We start from the raw sequence: 19,759 nt of genomic DNA on the forward strand, positions 1-19,759 counted from the left end.
TTGGAAAGCACAAAAATAATCCAGTGTTTAGGCTATTTTTTAACATATTTGCAGCTGTCGATTTTTTTCTTATAACTGTTTATTTGTTTTTCAAAAAGAAAATAACATTCCCATTTTCACATAAAGCTGTAGATTTTTTATAGGAGGCAGTTAGTATGTTAGGGCTCGTTCACATGGACGGATCCGCAGCAAATGTTACGCTGCTGATCCACAGACGATGAACACTACAGTGTTGCCTCTATCTATGCCTGCTCATAGCGGCAATACGCCGCTATGAGCAGACGTGCTGCCATGTGCGAGTCGCCACGCTCATGCACAGTATACTCGCACACATACCCTGCTCCCTGAGCTAGGCCAAGAGCAGCTGCGATGTGTGCGAGTGTACTGTGCGGTGTGCGAGTATACTGGGCGACTCGCACATTGCAGCATGTCTGCTCGTAGCAGTGGTTTGCCGCTATGAGCAGGCACAGATGGAGGCAACAATGTAGGGTCTATTGTCATTGGATCCGCAGCGTAAAATACACTGCGGATCCATCTGTGTGAACGAGCCCTAAGGTAGTGTTTCCCAACCAGGGTGCCAAAGGCTGTCGGGGCCTGCTGGGAGTTGCAGTTTAGCACAGCTGGAGGCACAATGGTTGCAAAACACTGATCTAAGGATACTACATGCAGATTAGTTGCAATAGGTCAGCATGGGGCTGGCCAAATTCTTTTAGTTATGTCAGTGGCGGATTGCTCCTTTTTTTTTTTTTTTCTTTCTTAGGGGTGGTTTACATTCCAAATAAGAAATTAACAAAAATCAGACTCAACCAAACAAATCAGACAAATTCCCATTTAGCTCTGTATTTTCTAAAGAAAAACTAAATAAATAAAAATTACTTTGTTTAAAAAAAAAAAAAAACTGTGGCCCTCTAGATGTTGCAAAACTCAAACTTCCAGCATGCCCGGAGTTGAAGTTTTGCAACATCTGGAGGGCCACTGTTTGAGACCACTGAGTTATGTGAAACCCCCAAGAAGAGGTTGCAAGTGTTCTGCTGACACTGGTCATTAAAAGCACTCTATATGGGGCACTCTACTGACTCCACTTATGAGGTACTTTACTGGCTCCTCTTATGGGGGCACTTAGGCGGAACAGTCAACAGAAGCACTTCAGCTGTAATTATAAGAGCATGTTCTTTATGTGGTGAGGGTGTGATGAGGGAAGATGGAATTACTGTAGGGGCAGATGGAATTAACCCATTGTGTTCTTGATGCCAGGGTATGGTTTAACCGGTTCACCACCCCAAGGTAGGCCATTGGATCCTGGGCTAGGCACGGGGGCAAATAATGACTCCGACGCCAAGTTACGGAACAACGGCAGCTTTACTGAGTCAGACAGATGTAACAGTCTATACAGCTTGGCTGGGCCCAAGGAGGTGACCAGTGACTTCAGAGACCACAGGGCTTGCTGGGACTTGTAGTGGACTTGGACAATTTGTTGCAGGGCCATGGTGACTTGAGACAGAATACTTGACAGACTTCACCCCTTTTGGTAGCTTACCAGGTTTTGACTTGGACCTGGGGGGTAGTGGACTTTTTGATCCGTGGCTGCGTGGTAGACTTTGGCCTCTTCTGGTCTCCAGACACACACCTAGGACTTGACCTTGTTAAACTTGCTAAGCAGGAACAAGAGAGTGAGTTAGCTCCACCCAGGGCTTATATGGGGGAGACTCTGAGGGGTCCCATAGGTCACCCTGTAGGTCACATGACACTGGTACCTTCCTTAGTTACAATCACATGACAAGAGTACTTAAAGGAGTTCTCTAAGCTAAAACTTTTAACCCCCACTGGGCCCGGGCTGTAAAACTATACATAATAAACTTTCACTTGCCTGCCTACGATCCCCCGTTGTTCCGATATCGCCGTCCCGTTCTCCGGTCCCGGTCTCTTCCACTTCCTGCGGGTCGGTGACTTCACTCTGCGCTCAGCCTATCAGCGGCCGCAGCAATGTCCCGTCGCAGCCGCTGATAGGCTGAGCGCAGAATGAAGTCACCGACCCGCAGGAAGAGGAAGCTGACAGGGACCGGAGCACGGGCGGCGATATCGGAACAACGGGGAATCGTAGGCAGGTAAGTGAAAGTTTATTATGTATAGTTTTACAGCCCGGACACAGCGGGGGATAAAAGATTTCAGTTGGAGAACTACTTTAAAGGCAGAACACATTTTATGTACAATACACTGGATAACATAGGGACTTAAGGGAATGTACATAGGAGACAGGTGAACGGGGGCCCAGTGGTCACAGAATGGAGTGTGCCAGAAAGGGCAGCTAGGGTACAATGGTGCAGCTTAATTCTGCTGGCTGAAATTCAGCAGTGCGGACGGGCCTTAGCGCTTATAGATAGCATTGCTATCTATGCGAGGGTGGACTTTCCAATGGCCTGCTGCAAGTGGACATTTAGCCAGTAGAGCTCAGCCAGCTAAATGTCTTCGAGTACATTCATACATGCGTATTTTGCTGCAGATTTTCTGCTGGTAAATCAATGATAAAATAAACAACAGAAAATAAGCAGCTGAAATTCAGCAGCATAATATGCACGTGTAAACTTAGCATTCACACGTACAGAATCTGCTGCAGATTTAAAACTGGGTTTAGCTATTTGTTTATTTATATTGATTCAACAACATGAAATTACCTGCAGCATTAAGTCTGCAGCAGATCCTGTATGTGTGAATACACCCTTTTAGGGCCCATTGACACATATTTTCTGAGTGGGATTCTGCTCCGAGTTCTGGTGCAGCAGACTACCACTGCTTTGGATAGTATTCTGCTGCACCATTCACACTATGGAATCTCTGCAGTGGGCGTTCCGCTGCAGAAATTAGGGATCCCAGATTCTAAGAAATCTGCTCAGAAACACATTGCCGCCAAAGATGGAATCACTGCCCAAAATATCTCCGGCAGGGGTTCTGTAGTGTGAATGTACCCTAAGTGTACCCAAAATCGCAGTATATGTTTTTTTTCCAAGGCATTGTGGCGTTTCTCCTCCCATACACCTTTATAGGTGTTAAGAAATGGCAGAAAAAAAATTCAAGTGTGAATAGAAATCCTTGAGTCACATAATGAAAGAATCACATGATTTGTAATGAAAAAATAAAAAACATGCAGTGGATACGCTGCCAAATAGAAAACGCTTATATACTAATAGATGCAATTTTTCGAACAAAAGTTGTGTGTGTGTTCCTAGCCTCAAATAGATCTTAAAAATGAGGCAAGTAGGCTTATGACTATACTTGTAAAACTATTCTCACCTGTTATAACATGACGACCTGTCCCAAAAATGGCGTATATCAAGGGGGCAAAGAAAGAGCCATACAATCCAAAGATAGGGTGAACAGATGACATGACTGCAAAGGCAAGACCTGCAAATAATAACCAAATGCATCATAAGGACCACAGAAACATGTGCACACACAGTATTTTGGGACTCATTTTGATCAAACCAGGAATCGGTTTAAAACACTGAAAAAGGTAACATAGTAACATAGTTCATAATATTGAAAAGACCAGAGTCCACCAAGTTCAACCTATAACCCTAATGAGTCCCTACTGAGTTAATCCAGAGGAAGGCAAAAAAAAATCCTCATAATAGAGGAAAAAATTCCTTTCCGACTCCAAATATGGCATCAGAATAAATCCCTGGATCAACTTTCTGTCCCTATGAATCTAGCATCCGTAACCAGTGATGTTATTACTCTCCAAAAATGCATCCAGACCCCTTTTAAATTCTTTTACAGAGTTCACCATGTCCACCTCCTCCGGGAGAGAATTCCACAGTCTCACTGCTCTTACAGTAAAGAATCCCCATCTGTGCTGGTGTAGAAACCTTCTTTCCTCTAAATGTAGAGGATGCCCCCTTGTTATAGATATAGTCATGGGTATAAATAGGTCATGGGAGAGATCTCTGTAAGGTGCCCTGATATATTTATACATAGTTATTAGGTCACTCGTAAGCCCTCTTTTAGGTCTCCCCTAAGCCTTCTTTTAAATAACCCTAATTCTGATGATCTTTCTGGGTACTGTAGTCCTCCCATTCCCCGTATTACTCTGGTTGCCCGTCTTTGAACCCTCTCCAGCTCGACTATATCTTTCATGTACACTGGTGCCCAGTACTGTACACAGTGGGGGAGATTTATCAAACTGTGTGAGAGAAAAAGTGAAGTGATTTCCCAACAGCAACCAATCACAGCTCAGCTTTCACTTTACCAGAGCTTGTTAGCCGAGCTGTGATTGGATTAGAGGCGTCGCTTTTAGAATTATTGTCGCAGAGGGGCAAAATGACAGAGCCTGGAGGGGACATCAGTATGAGGAGACCATATAGTGGCTGAATGACAGCGTGGAGGTGGTGGCAGCATGAGGAGACCATATAGTGGCTGAATGACCCAGCCTGGAGGTGGCAACATCCTTATGAGACCATAGGGCCTCACAATTGAAAAGATTAAAGATATTTTTTAACATTTAAATTGAAGATTTCAAATAGATGAACCTTAAAAGTTGTATTTAATGTGCCAGCAGCATGAGGAGACCACATGGTGGTAGAGTGACACAGCCTGGAGGTGGCAGAAGCATGAGGAGACTAGTATGGTGGACTAATACTGGTGTCCACTCCCTTAATTAAACAACTCCCAAAGAGCATAAAGAAAATTGTAAGGGGGAAAAAATTATTGACGTGCTAGTTAAAACATAGCTTTTAATGTATAGATTAAAACACACTGAATTAACAAGGTGATGTATAGATAGTGACAGGGCAATATTGTCAGCCCTGTAACTAAAGAATAGACACAAACAAGGCTGTTAATATTGCATGTGTAGAGATTGCCCCACACATGCAAAAGCCTAATTAGAATGTATGCTGGTACTATAATAATTCAAATTAGAACTACTGGCGCCGCCCAACGCATTTCAGCACATTGTTACATGTGACCTCATCAGGAGATGACAGGCATAAAAGATTACAGTCATTACATATAGTGAATAACATCAGAGGTAGCTGATACAGTAGCGACCCCTGAGAAGAGCGTGCTTGATGTCATGCACTAGTGCTCTACACAGCATATAGACAACAGGACCCAAACGCAACCTGCAAGAAAACACATAAAAAATGGTGCTCAGTGTACATATAGTTGCCGTCCAGGATAGGGTACCTGTAAAGCAAAGGAGATAGTTACTCACAGTTCTGGCGTCTATCTAGGATAAATCCTGACGATGTGTGTGTAAACCCGCAGTGGCGGGTAGCCAAGCGTTCAAGCCGGCTGCTAGCACACATGTCAGAGGAGAGCAGCGTCTGACGACTTATCCGCTTCCGGTCTAGGTGGGCGTGGCCCGGCCAATGACGCCGTCTCCATGCGAACGCCGACGCTGGAGAACGCGTCACCCGTCCTGCTGATCTCGCGGGGCGGTAGCACGGGCATAATTAACCCCCTCTGACCCGAAGGTAAGCCAGTTACGATGTCTAAAAAATAGACTATAAACAAATTTGGCTTCATATAGCAGCAGCCCAAGAATACACCTTGAAACAACAGATTAGAGCAGGAGGAGGCCTAACCAGACATATGTATACACTCTATTGGATGGTATATAGTAACGGGGCATCATATTAAATAGCACATCCATGAACGGATAATACCATTCCAACCTTAGGAGGGAGTTCACAGGCTAGGAAACAGAGACCAAAAAACACAGAGAGAGGTTGGGGATATAAATGAAAGAAGCAACTCAGATAGATTAAGTGGGAAATATGGATATTTGTACATGATATCCATATACAGGGTGTCCGGAGGGTAGGGGGAATCCCTAGATAGAAATATTGGGAGGGGGAAGACAGGGGCCTAATGAGCCTATAGATATACCTAAACACCCCTATACTATACCCTAAGCCTAGGCGGGGTGGCCACCCTAAAAAGGGCGGTCCCGCTCTGAAACCTAAGCTGGTATACCCTAGTAATCCCTAGCTATGGGGTGTACTAGCTCATTGGCTGACTGACTAACAAAACACCCCAATTAGGTACCCTCGCGGACACCCCTAAAGAAAACTCCCATAGCAAAGTTGCTCGTTCAATCCCTTAGGTGTGACAGTTTCTAGATTAAAAATCCAGCGTGCTTCACGCTGTAAAAGTAAATTATCTAGATCCCTCCCTCTAGGAGATGGACTCATTTTTTCGACTCCAAAAAATGTGATAACCTTAGTATCCCCACCATGTATCTCATTAACATGCCTGGCCAAGGTGGTCTCTCTCTTATTTCTAATGTCGCCTATGTGCTCGAGCACTCTCCAGCGCAACTCCCGGATAGCTTTACCTACGTACATCAAGGTACACGGGCACATGGCGACATAGACAACCGCCCTGGTGCTGCAGTTGATGAACTCTTTGATCTTAAATTGTTTATTTGATATCGTGATGGTAACACTTTCTGTCTTTTTCATGTAGGGGCATGCCCGACAGTGACCACACTTGTGGGATCCTGTGATGTTGCTTCGGTCCAACCAGGTACTTGAGGGGGGAAGGGGGGCCAGATGACTGTGCGTGACCATGTCAGATTACTTATTTTCCCTTTTCAGTGATTTGTGGGTAATCTCCGACAAATGTCCTCAGATCCTTATCCATCTGTAATATGCCCCAGTGACACTGTAATATCTCACATATGGGGCCTAACATATTGTAGAAGGTACCAATCACCCTACATGTAGGTGGTATCTCTGGGTGCTGTTTGGGTACCAGTAATTGTTGTCTAGGGGTTGCCCTTGCATGTTTGAAGGCTGGAATAAGCACCGGGTCCGGGTAACCTCTATCTCTGAATCTGGATCTCAGATCCCCAGCCTGTCTGAGGAACTCCCTCTCCTGTGAACAGTTCCTATTGAGGCGGAGATATTGCCCCTTCGGTATACCCTTTTAAAGAAGCATGAGGAGACAATAAAGTGGCTGAATGACACAGCCTGGAGTTGACAGCAGCATGAGGAGACCATATAGTGGCTGACTGACAGCCTGGGGTTGGCTGCAGCATGAGGAGACCATATAGTGTTTGAATGACACAGCCTGGAGGTGGCAGCAGCATGAGGAGATCATATGGTGGAAGAATGAGACAGCCTAGAGGTGGCATCAGCAGCATCAGGAGTCCTGAAAGTAACCCGGTGACAGAGTGTGGCAGTGGGTGGCAATACCAGTACCCGGTGATGAAGGTGTGCAAAAAACACCATGTGCCCCCTACACCACCAAGTATTGATGTGATGCAAAGACCTCTAAAAGGTGGAAGGGAACAACGTATGGTTCATTGTAACCCGTGGGGGTAAAAACTTCCCCTGTAAGGCCTTTCTCTCGCATTATTAATTCCCTTCTTGGCATGTGTTACTTTCCCTAAAAAGGGCAGCCACACACAGGAACTTCTCCCTATTTCCACCTGCAAACAATGCCATTTCCCCCATTTTATGTCACTAGCGAGGGTCCAATAAGGTGGAGAGCCAGAAGTCATCCCACTGCGGAATGGTGACAATTCGGTGGTCACTAGGCAAGCAAGTGAGCATGCATCATGCCATTTGTGCAAGTGACTCAGAGGGTCTCCACTGCATTCAGCAACGATGTGTCTGGGTCCTCTGTCTCGCCTTCCTCATAACCCTCTAGCTGGTCTAGCTGCTCCTCCTCTCCTGTCAGATGACTAGAAAAATCGCCCATCTATCGAAACCTAAACTGTGCTCTACTGTGCCCCTCCCCTCCTAATCCTCCTCCTCCAGTTCAGCCCCCACAGGGCTCATGTAGCCGTGAGATGTATGTGAGATGTCTCCAGTGCCCTGACCAGCCATAGTTTCCAACACGTGTTGTAGTAAATGAAGCAGTGGAATGACGTTGTTCTTCAATGTCAAATGCCATAATCCTGGCGACTGACTAATAAGGTGGCTTCCTCAAAGGGCCTGAGCAAATGGCAAGTGTCACGTATGAGCTGCCACTGGTTGACATTGAAGTTACACAGGGGTGTTCCCCTATGCGCTTGGATAATCAAGAAACCGGTGATGGCTTTTCTCTGTTCGTATAGTCGGTCCAACATATGGAGGGTGGAATTCCAACGTGTGGAAACATTGCAAATCAGACTATGTTGCGGGATACCGTTCTGACGCTGCAGCTCAAGGAGGGTGTGCTTTGCGGTGTACGAATGGCTGAAGTGCATGCAAAGTTTCCTTCCCTTGTTAGGATGTCTTGCAGATGGGGGAACACTTCAGGAACTGCTTGACAACCAGATTGAACAGGTGTCAGATGCAGAGCGCATGTCTCAGGCTCCCTTGTCACAGTGCAGACAAGATGTTCTTCCCCTTGTCGGTCTCCATGGTTCCCATTTCCAGTTTTCGTGCAGTAAGCCATGATTCGATTTCTTGATGAATGACTTTTAGCAGTTCCTCCCCTGTGTGACTGTGTTCGCCAAGGCAATCCATGTGAAGAACAGCGTGACACCGCCGTGCCCTGCACACATGGTATGCTTTGAGGGCACTGAGGCTTGTCCGTGCAGTGGAGGCTGAGGACACAGGGGGAGGATGAGGAGGCTGAGTTGCACACTGTCACAGGACCAACTCCCCTGTCCAAGTTGCTGTTGTAGCTTTGCAGGAACCACATTTACCCAGTGGGCCGTAAAAGTCATGTATTGTCCCTGACCATAGTTACAGCTCCACACTGTAAGGATTCGGCAGGCTGGATGTGGATCCTCTGTGTCAGAGAGGGATTGGCGTGGACCGTGCCGGCGGACCGGTTCTAAGTTGCTACTGGTATTCACCAGAGCCCGCAGAAAAGCGGGATGGTCTTGCAGCGGTGGTAGCAACCAGGTCGTATCCACCGGCAACGGCTCAACCTCTCTGACTGCTGAGATAGGCGTGGGACAGAAGGACTAGGCAGAGACAAGGTCAGACGTAGCAGAAGGTCGGGGCAGGCGGCAAGGTTCGTAGTCAATAGGAATAGCAAGAGGTCAGGTACACTGGTAAGGCAAACACTGTAATAGCTTTCTCAAGGCACAAAGGCAACAAGATCCGAGGTTAAATAGGTTAACTAGACAGGGAGCAGGTGGAGGCTAATTAGACAGATTGGGCCAGGCACCAATCAAACCTTAAAGAGCCGGCGCGCGCGTGCCCTAGGGAGCGGGGCCGCGCACGTCGGGACAACATAAACGGGGAACAAGTCTGGTAAGTGACTTGGGATGCGATTCGCGAGCGGGCGCGTCCCGCTATGCGAATCGCATCCCCGCCGGCAGTGTCAGTGCAGCGCCCCCGGTCAGCGGGTCTGACCGGGGCGCTGCAGAGAGAGGAACGCCGCGAGCTCTCCGGGGAGGAGCAGGGACCCGGAGCGCTCGGCGTAACAGTACCCCCCCTTAGGTATCCCCCTCTTTTTGTCCGGATGTCGCTCCACATGGGACGAGGACATTGGGAGCGATTGTAGAGTCTCCTTCTGGAGGACAGTGAAGTCCTGGGTATGCTCATCAACGGCCGGCAGTTCAGAAGGAGTGGGAATGGGGAGGGGGGGCAGAGGGTGAAGCTTGGCACGGGGCAGAGTGTTACCAGGACGGGGGCTATGAGGAGGCACGGCACAGTCCTGATAGGCCTTGGGGAGACCAGGCACGGGAGGAGACATTGAGGCCCGACAAACGGGACTGGGAGCAGACGTGAGGCATTTCTTGTGGCAAGCAGGACCCCAATTCTTGATCTCCCCGGTGGTCCAGTCAAGGGTGGGAGAATGATGCTGGAGCCATGGCAGACCGAGGAGGACTTCGGAGGTGCAGTTGGGCAGGACAAAAAATTCAATGTTCTCGTGATGCAGTCCAATGCTCATAAGCAAGGGCTCTGTGCGGTAACGCACAGTGCAGTGCAACTTCACTCCGTTGACCGAAGAAATGTAGAGCGGCTTGACGAGACGGGTCACCGGGATGCAGAACCTATTAACCAAAGAGGCCAGAATAAAATTTCCACAAGAACCAGAGTCCAAGACGGCCACGGCTGAGAAGGAGGAGTTGGCAGAAGGAGAAATCCGCACGGGCACAGTGAGACATGGAGAAGCAGACTTCGTACCAAGAGACGCCACACCCACGTGAGCTGGGTGCGTGCGTGCCTTTCCCAGACGTGGAGGACGAATAGGGCAATCCACCAAGAAATGTTCGGTACTAGCGCAGTACAGACATAAATTTTTATCCCTACGGCGAGTCCTCTCTTCATGGGTCAGGCGAGACCGATCCACTTGCATAGCCTCCTCGGCGGGAGTTCATGCAGGTTGGCAGGAATTTCTCGTGCGGCCAGCACATCTTTGATGTTACTGGATAGGCCTTTTTTAAAGGTCGCGCAGAGAGCCTCGTTGTTCCAAGATAATTCAGAGGCGAGGGTACGAAATTGGATGGCGTATTCGCCTACAGAAGAATTTCCCTGAACCAGGTTCAGCAAGGCAGTTTCGGCAGAAGAAGATCGGGCTGGTTCCTCGAAGACACTGCGAACCTCAGTGAAGAAGGACTGTACAGTGGCGGTGACAGAATCATCGCGGTCCCAGAGCGGTGTGGCCCATGACAGGGCCTTCCCAGACAGGAGACTAACTACGAAAGCCACCTTCGACCGTTCTGTAGGAAATTGGTGCGACAACATCTCCAAATGTAGGGAACATTGTGACAGGAAACCACGGCAGAGTCTAGAGTCCCCATCAAATTTGTCCGGCAGGGACAAATGGAGGTTAGAAGCGGCCACTCGCTGCGGAGGAGGTGCAGGAGACGGCGGAGGAGATGGTTGCTGCTGTAGCAGCTACTGTAGCTGTGACTGAAGTTGCTGTAGCATGGTGGTCAAGTGCGACAGCTGGTGACCTTGTTGGGCGATCAGTCGGAATTGCTGGGCGACCACCGTGGATATGTCAGCGAGACTTGGCCGCACCTCAGCGGGATCCATGGCCGGATCTACAGTAAGGATTCGGCAGGCTGGATGTGGATCCTCTGTGTCAGAGAGGGATTGGCGTGGACCGTGCCGGCGGACCGGTTCTAAGTTGCTACTGGTATTCACCAGAGCCCGCCGCAAAGCGGGATGGTCTTGCAGCGGCGGTAGCAACCAGGTCGTATCCACCGGCAACGGCTCAACCTCTCTGACTGCTGAGATAGGCGTGGGACAGAAGGACTAGGCAGAGGCAAGGTCAGACGTAGCAGAAGGTCGGGGCAGGCGGCAAGGTTCGTAGTCAATAGCAATAGCAAGAGGTCAGGTACACTGGTAAGGCAAACACAGTAATAGCTTTCTCAAGGCACAAAGGCAACAAGATCCGGCCAGGAAGTGCAGGGGAAGTGAGGTTAAATAGACAGGGAGCAGGTGGAGGCTAATTAGACAGATTGGGCCAGGCACCAATCATTGGTGCACTGGCCCTTTAAATCTTAAAGAGCCGGCGCGTGCACGCCCTAGGGAGCGGGGCCGTGCGCGCCGGGACAGCACAAACGGGGAACGAGTCTGGTAAGTGACTTGGGCGCGAGCTGGCATGTCCCGCTATGCGAATCGCATCCCCGCCGGCAGTGTCAGTGCAGCGCTCAGCGGGTCTGACCGGGGCGCTGCAGAGAGAGGAACGCCGCGAGCACTCCGGGGAGGAGCAGGGACCCGGAGCGCTCGGCGTAACACACACGTCAGTGCTGCCATGCACTTTGGTACACACCGACAAGCTGAAGGACTGGCCAACCTTCTGTTCGACAAAATTGTGCAGGGCTGGTACTGCCTTCTTCGTAAAGAAATGATGGTTTGGGACTCTCCACCTCGGCTTGGCACAAGCCATCAGTTCTCTGAAAGATGCAAAGTACACCACTTGAAAAGGGAGGGACTGCAGCACCAGCAACTTGGACAGGAGAATATTCAGCTTCTGCGCCGTTGGGTGAGTGGGCGCATACTGTTGTCTCTTGGACATGGCTTCACCGTTGGATTGCTGGTGGAATGACTGACTCGAAGTAGGAGAAGCAGGAGCATCTGGAGCGACAGAAGATGAGTATGACACACAGCTCCCTTTGGATGAGGTGGTGGAACCTTGGCTGGCTGAAACAGGGAGCGGCGTGCCAATGGGTGAAGCAGCAGGCTGGAGTACCACACCGGAGCCACAGTTCTCCTAGGCTGCTTTATGGTGACGCTGCATATGTTGACACAGGGCCGTGGTGCCGACATTGGGACCCTGGCCGCACTTCACCTTCTGCCAACACATCTTGCATGTGGCAAGGTTAACATCCTCCGGCTCCTTGATGAAAACTGCCACACTGCCTAGTAGCTGATCTTCCCACCAACAGTCCGCACTGATTGACTGCTACTGCCGCCAACTCCAGAAACCCCTGTTCCACTACCTCCCGGGAAGGTAGGCTGCCGCGAAGCAGGTGATCTACCCCGGGCACGTTTGGCTCCAGACTTACCACTTCTGCCCCCATGCTTACTGCCAACCATGCTACAACCTTGTTGACTCAGCTGCTGCCTCAAGGGCCACCTGCAACCCTCTTCTCCTGATGATGATGAAGCCCCTTCTGCACCCGGCTCCCAAGTTCGATCGGCTTCATCATCATCGAGTTGTGTCTGCACGTCACTGATGTCCTCCTCAGGTTCCTCAACAGTGTCTGCATCAGGAGCCTGAACGCTCTTAACACTACGTCCCATGCCACTCTCCTCATCACTACTTGCCCGTCTAGCGGAGGAGGCAGCGGATGTCTCCTCCACTTCTTGGCGGTCCAGTAACTGCATGACTGTCCTCTATTAGATCATCCATACTAAATAGTGGAGCTGAACCCACAGCATAAGATACTTCTGTGGAGGAGGGAACAGCATAGGACAGAAGCAATGGGAGGACAGGGACTGCTCCCGGGCCATGCCAACTGAGGGTTGTGTCTGAGGAACCCACCGACTGTTGACTGGGGGTGTCAGATGTCACTTGTGATGAAGTGGATGACCGTGTTAACAAATCGATGATGGCAGATGAGTTGCTGGTAGATACACGACTGCTAGCTGATACCGGGAGCTCAGGCCTCCAGCTGCAATTCCTGCTGCCATTCACCCCATGTCTGCTGCAACCTCTGTCTGATGAATTTAGGCCTCTGCCACTACTTTATCAGTGTTGAAACTCATCTGCCACTTCCCAGCCCAAACCTCCAACCTATCCAGATCCATTTGTAACAGTGCACTGTCCTCTATTGTGTTGACCACTTTACAGAGTTTAGTATCATCTGCAAAGATTGCCACTTTACTATTCAACCCCTCTACAAGGTCATCAATGAATATATTAAATAGAATAGGACCTAAGACTGACCCCTGTGGTACCCCACTAGTAACAATCACCCAATCAGAATAAGTACCATTAATAACCACCCTCTGTTTCCTATCACTGAGCCAGTTACTTACCCACTTACATTCTCCCCCAGCCCCATTATTCTCATTTTATGCACCAATCTTTTATGTGGCACCGTATCAAATGCTTTGGAAAAATCCCGATATATACGACTACCAGCGATTCCCCCTGGTCCAGTCTGGAGCTCATAAAAGCTGATCAGTTAGTTTGACAGGACCGATCCCTCATAAAGCCATGCTGATATGGGGTCATCCATTTATTTTTATCAAGATATTCCAAACTAGCATCTCTTAGAAAACCCTCAAACAATTTACATACAACAGAGGTTAAACTAACAGGTCTATAATTCCCGGGGTCACCTTTTGACCCATTTTTAAATATTGGCACCACATTTTCCATGCGCCAGTCCTGGGGAACCTTTCCTGTCACTATAGAGTTCATGAATATTAACCTGTTAAGGACCCATGACGTAACGTTACGTCATGAGTCCGCTCCCGATCTATAACGCGGGGCCACGGCGGGTCGGGCCCGGCCTCTAACAACGGCCGGGACCCGTGGCTAATAGCGTGCAGCATTGATCGCGGTGCCGCACGCTATTAACCCTTTAGACGTGACGTTCAAAGTTGAACGCCGCGTCTAAAGTGAAAGTGAAAGCATGCCGGTTAGCTCAGGGAACTGTTCGGGATAGCCGCTCCGCGGCATCCCGAACAGCTTACAAGACAGCCGGAGGGTCCCTACCTGTCCTCAGACCTGGTGGTCATAGCAACCAACCACGGCGGATAAGAAAAACAGGTGAAGGAAGTGCAGGTAAGTGGGGAGGGAAGATAATTTCTTTTCATGTCTTCTTTGTCGTTCTCCCCCTCCCCCTTTTATCCTCCACTCCTTGTTCTTCACTTTTTCTATTCTATCCCGTCTATCTTCCCTCCCCACTTACCTGCACCTGTTTTTCTTATCCGGCGTGGTTGGTTGCTATGACCACCAGATCTGAGGATTTTAAAAGCACACCTCACGGACGTGATGTCATAGGGCCTGAAGAAGCGCTAACGCGTGATACGGTCCATTGCCCGCTCACCTCCCACCGGAATCCGCTCTCCCCACCTGTATACATGAACATGTCATGATCTTCAATAAAAGACATCTTCAGAAAGATAACGGTCAGTGCTCCGTGCTTTCTTCTATGTAAGAATAGATTCCCAATGTTGTCAATGGGATTCTGCTGCACCATGCATGTGGCATAATTTCTGCGGCAGATACATCTGCAGCTGAAATTCGGATTCCAGATTTGCCAGAATTAATTGACATATCAATTCTTTCTGCGGAATCCACTGGGAAATGCATTGGAGTCTATGGAGACGGTGTATTTCCTAGTGATGCTAGGGCTGATTTGTTCTGCCGGCACCTGCTGCTTGCAAAATGTCTGCCTTGAAATTTTCTGGGCAGATATTTCTCCATGTGAATGGGACCTAATGGTCCATGCACATTACAGAATTTCCTCATTGAATTTTCTGCCTGGAATCCTTGTGGAATCTAAGCCCCATTGATGTCAACGGAAGGACCTGATTAGGATTATTAACTGCTTTAAGAATAGACAGGTCAATTTATGTTGCAGATTTGTTGTGGATTTTCCATGCTGAAATAAATTGGGACAGTAAAATCGGTAAATGTGAAACAAATCTGTTACAAATCTGAAACAGTTATAGAACCAAAACGCCAAGATTCCTAGAAAAAAAACTTAAATGTCTCAGCATGATATTTTTCAAAAGCTGCCACTAAGCCAAAACAACAAATGAAAAGTGGCGTTTCATATTTTCTTATTAACTTCAACCTAACATCTGGCCGCTGGGGTTTTTAAACTAAAAATTGCTGGGCGGCTAATGAGGCATTTTTTTTTTTGCAACAAAAAAGCTTTTGGGCGCTTTTGCACGTGGTGTTTCACTACTGATGTTTTATGCTGAAATCCAGCATCAAAGGATTCTACTTGAAAGTTGCATCAAATCATCACATGTTAAAGCGAGGGTACGTTCACACGTGCGTATTTTTGCTGCAGATCTGCTGCAGATTTGCTTCTGCAGATTTTGCTGCCCATTGACCTCAATGGGCACAAAAATCTGCTGACTCAAATCTGCAGCAGAAAATACGCACGTGTGAACATACCCTAAGGGTACGTTCACACGCGCGGATTTTCAGCATATTTTACACTGCAGATCCGCTGGTGAAGGCCCGCTCTATGCTGGCTTTACATGTGCCTTCTCATAGTGGCAATACACCGCTACCAGCAGGCACACTGCGATGTGCTAGTCGCAGTATACTCACACATTGCGGGAGCTCTCTGCCTAGCTCAGAGCAGGGAGAGCAGCCGTGATGTGCGAGTACGCCGCGCACATCGCTGCAGTGTGTCTGCTCGTAGCGGCGTATTGCCGCTACGAGCATGCACATGTAAAGCCAGCATAGAGCGGGCCTTCACCAGCGGATCCGCAGCTAAATACGTTGCGAAAATCAGCGCGTGTGAACGTACCCTTAAAGGGGTATTCCGCCCCGGCATCTTATCCCGTATCCAAAGGATAGGGGATAAGATGTTAGATCGCCGCGGTCCCACTGCTGGGGACCCCAGGGATCGCCGCTGCGGCACCCCGCTATCATTACTGCACGGAGCGAGTTCGCTCTGTGCGTAATGACGGGCGATACAGGGGCCGGAGCAGCGTGACATCATGGTTCCGCCCCTCATGACATCACGGCCCGTCCCCTTAATGCAAGTCTATGGCATGGGGCGTGACGATCGCCACGCCCCCTTCCCATAGACTTGTATTGACGGGGGCGGGCCGTGACGTCATGAGGGGCGGAGCCGTGACGTAACGATGCTCCGGTCCCTGTATTGCCCATCATTACGTGCAGAGCGATCTCGCAGCGGGACCCCGGCGATCTGACATGTTATCCCCTGTCCTTTGGATAGGGGATAAGATGTCTAGGGGAGGAGTACCCCTTTAAGCTGTGTTCACATGTTCAGGTTTTAATTGCCATTATTAAATACTAAGCCAATAACAGATCATAAATGATATATATGTAAATCTTACATGTAGATCATGTATACAGGAAAAACTGAGACTGATTCTCCCCAAATTAAATGTATCCTTCGAATGGTTTGGCAGCATGGAAAGTTTCTTTACCTAATAGCATTGCACTTTCTGTCACATTCTCTGCCTTCTAAAGCCTGTGCTAAAAGCAAAAGCAGAATAATAATGGCTCAGTGCCCAGTATGACTTGGTATTATATTCTTAATACTGGTGAGAAAATGTCTCTGAAGGTAAACAGTCTATATCCAGTAAAGAATCGTCCATGCTAGTGACTGAAATGTATACAGTACTAGATGAGTACTTGGCGTTACCTGGTCTCCCTATTTAAACCTTGAGGGAGAGGAAAGGCAACAATAATACTGAATAAAAAGAAGATACACTAAATTTTCATGTCAATGATCAACTGATAGAATAATATAAGGTTTTGATCATTTTCTCGAACATTAGAATGTATGCATAGAAATCAATCACTGAAAACTTCTTGCTGGTTACTTTACCTGTTGCTGGTTGACCTGCCTTAAAGGGGTACTCCAGTGTAAAAAAGAAAAGGTTTTTAAATCAACTGGTTCCAGAACATTAAAAAGATTTGTAAATTACTTCTATTAAAAAATCTTAATCCTTCCAGTACTTATCAGCTGCTGTATGCTCCAGAGGAAGTTGTGTAGTTCTTTCCAGTCTGACCACAGTGCTCTCTGCTGACACCTCTGTCCATGTCAGGAACTGTCCAGAGCAGAAGCAAATCCCCATAGCAAACCATAATGTGGTGTACCACAGGGTGTGATGTGAGGTGTAAGGAGAAGATGTTATGGTCCCTGGGGGTAGATAGTATTAACCCCTTCTTGTCGTGACGCCAGGGCGTGGTTTCACCTTATAACCACCCGATGGTAGTACCACTTATCGTAGGTTAGGCAGGCACAATAAAGGGACCAAGGCCACGTTAAGGGTAACGGTAGCTTTACTGAGGTAAGACAGATGGTACAGTCTATACAGTTCAGCCAGTATCCCAGAGAGGTGGGCAGTGACACAGAGACCTCACAGGCTTGCTGGGACCTGCAGTGACTTGACAGACCATAATGCAGGCCACGGTGACTAGACAGTAGACTTGACTGACAATTAGATGACTTTAGCTTTCACAGGTGACTTGAGGCCTCCAATGCTCCGGACACACACACTGAGATGACTTGACTGCACTGGACCTTAGCAGATGTAGCAATGAAAAAGCTTTTTAGGGTCTGTATACTACAGAGGAAATGGTTTTCCTTTTGGAACACAGCGCTCTCTGCTGACATCATGACCACAATGCTCTCTGCTGACATCTCTGTCTATTTTAGGAACTGTCCAGAGCAGCATATGTTTGCTATGGGGATTTTCTTCAGCTCTGGACAGTTCCTAAAATGGACAGAGATGTCAGCAGAGAGCACTGTGGTCACGATGTCAGCAGAAAGCTCTGTGTTCCAGAAAACCATTTCCTCTGTAGTATTCAGCAGCTAATAAGTACTGGAAGGATTAAGATTTTTTAACATAAGTAATTTACAAATCTGTTTAACTTTCTGGCACCAGTTGATTTAAAAAAATAAAAAATAAAATAAAAGTTTTCCACGGGAGAACCCCTTTAAGAACTGTTCAGAGTAGGAGAAAATCCCCATAGAAAACATATGCTGCTCTGGACAGTTCCTAAAATGGACAGAGATGTCAGCAGAGAGCACTGTGTTCCAAAAAGAAAAGAATTTCCTCTGTAGTATTCAGCAGCTAATAAGTACTGGAGGATTAAAGGGGTACTCCGGTGAAAACCTTTTTTCTTTTAAATCAACTGGTGGCAGAAAGTTAAACATATTTGTAAATTACTTCTATTAAAAAATCTGAATCCTTCCAGTACTTATTAGCTGCTGAATGCTACAGAGGAAATCCCTTTCTTTTTGGAACACTGATGACATCACGAGCACAGTGCTCTCTGCTGACATCTCTGTCCATTTTAGCAACCGTGCATAGCAGATGTATGCTAAGGGCAGCATGGTGGCTCAGTGGTTAGCACTGCTGCCTTGCAGTGATGGGGACTTGGGTTCAAATCCCAATAATAAAGCATTATTATTATTATAATAACGTCAGCAGAGAGCACTGTGCTCGTGATGTCATCAGAGAGCATTCCAAAAAGAAAAGAATTTTCCTCTGTAGCATTCAGCAGCTGATAAGTACAGGAAGGATTAAGATTTTTTAATAGAAGTAATTTACAAATATGTTTAACTTTCTGCCACCAGTTGATTTAAAAGAAAAAAGGTTTTCACCGGAGTGCCCCTTTAAGATTTTTTTAATAGAAGTAATTTACAAATCTGTTTGACTTTCTAGCACCAGTTGATTTAAAAAAAAATAAAAAAATAAACATTTTCACCCAGAGTACCCCTTTAACTCCGAGATACACAAAAATAAAATTTGTTATAAAGTTCCATGTATTACAAGTACACCAATTGAATACAGCGGGCATAGTCTGATAAGCCATATGTTACTGCTCATGTATGATAGCAGAATAGGTTTATTACCTTGTGCTACCTGCTGGACAGCCAGCATCATCCCCGAAATAAGGTCTGGAAAGACGTATTCCCGTAGTTTATACTTGGGAGCCCACTCCAGTATAGGGATTCTTCTTAACCACCATCGTCTCACATCTGACCTGCGGATAGAAGTTAACCTCTTCCATGGCAAACACAAGTAACTTTTCCTGCATGGTTTTTCCCTGGTCATCTCTTCCCTTGCACATGAAAGCAAACACTGCTGCCCTGTGTCATGGAGCGCTCAATACCCTGTCACACTCTCAGCACCTGGGACGGCTAAAATACCGTGCGACATTGCCTTATTAGCATTGCTTCCCGCCCATGTACGAGTGTCAGGACTTCTCACTGTAACAGGCAGAACCCATTGTGCAATACCTGTAGAGCAGTGTTTCCCAACCAGGGTGCCTCCAGCTGTTGCAAAACTACAACTCCCAGCATGCCCGGACAGCCAACGGCTGTCCGGGCATGCTGGGAGTTGTAGTTTTGCAACAGTTCGAGGCACCCTGGTTGGGAAACACTGCTGTAGAGAGAGGAAGGTTAACTATACACCGTCCCCGTGCAAATTCTGCAAATGCTGCAATACAGTTCACTACTAAAGTATTAGTATTTCCCGTGGAAAAAAATTAATTCTTTTTTTTTTTTTTTTTTATCAACTGGTGCCAGAAAGTTAAACAGATTTGTAAATCACTTCTATTAAAAAATCTTAACCCTTCCAGTACTTTTTAGGGGCTGTATACTAAAGAGAAATCCAAAAAAGAAATGCATTTCCTCTGATGTCATGACCACAGTGCTCTCTGCTGACATCTCTGTCCA

The 19,759-nt window shown here is 47.6% G+C and overlaps 1 protein-coding gene across 1 annotated transcript in view; it reads right to left on the reverse strand.

Annotated features, from left to right (window-relative positions):
• The window catches only part of SLC26A7 (solute carrier family 26 member 7), a 121,229-nt gene extending 102,073 nt beyond the window's left edge, over nt 1-19,156 (reverse strand). Inside the window, exons 1-2 of the mRNA XM_056522347.1 lie at nt 18,935-19,156; nt 3,289-3,399 (exon numbers count right to left, since the gene is read on the reverse strand). Coding sequence (XP_056378322.1) covers nt 3,289-3,399; nt 18,935-19,136 — 313 coding nt within the window. The 5' untranslated portion in view covers nt 19,137-19,156. The remainder of the gene's footprint in view (nt 1-3,288; nt 3,400-18,934) is intronic.
• Nucleotides 19,157-19,759: the final 603 nt, after the last annotated feature.

This window comes from Hyla sarda, chromosome 5, assembly GCF_029499605.1.
Source record: "Hyla sarda isolate aHylSar1 chromosome 5, aHylSar1.hap1, whole genome shotgun sequence".
Lineage (NCBI taxonomy): Eukaryota > Metazoa > Chordata > Amphibia > Anura > Hylidae > Hyla > Hyla sarda.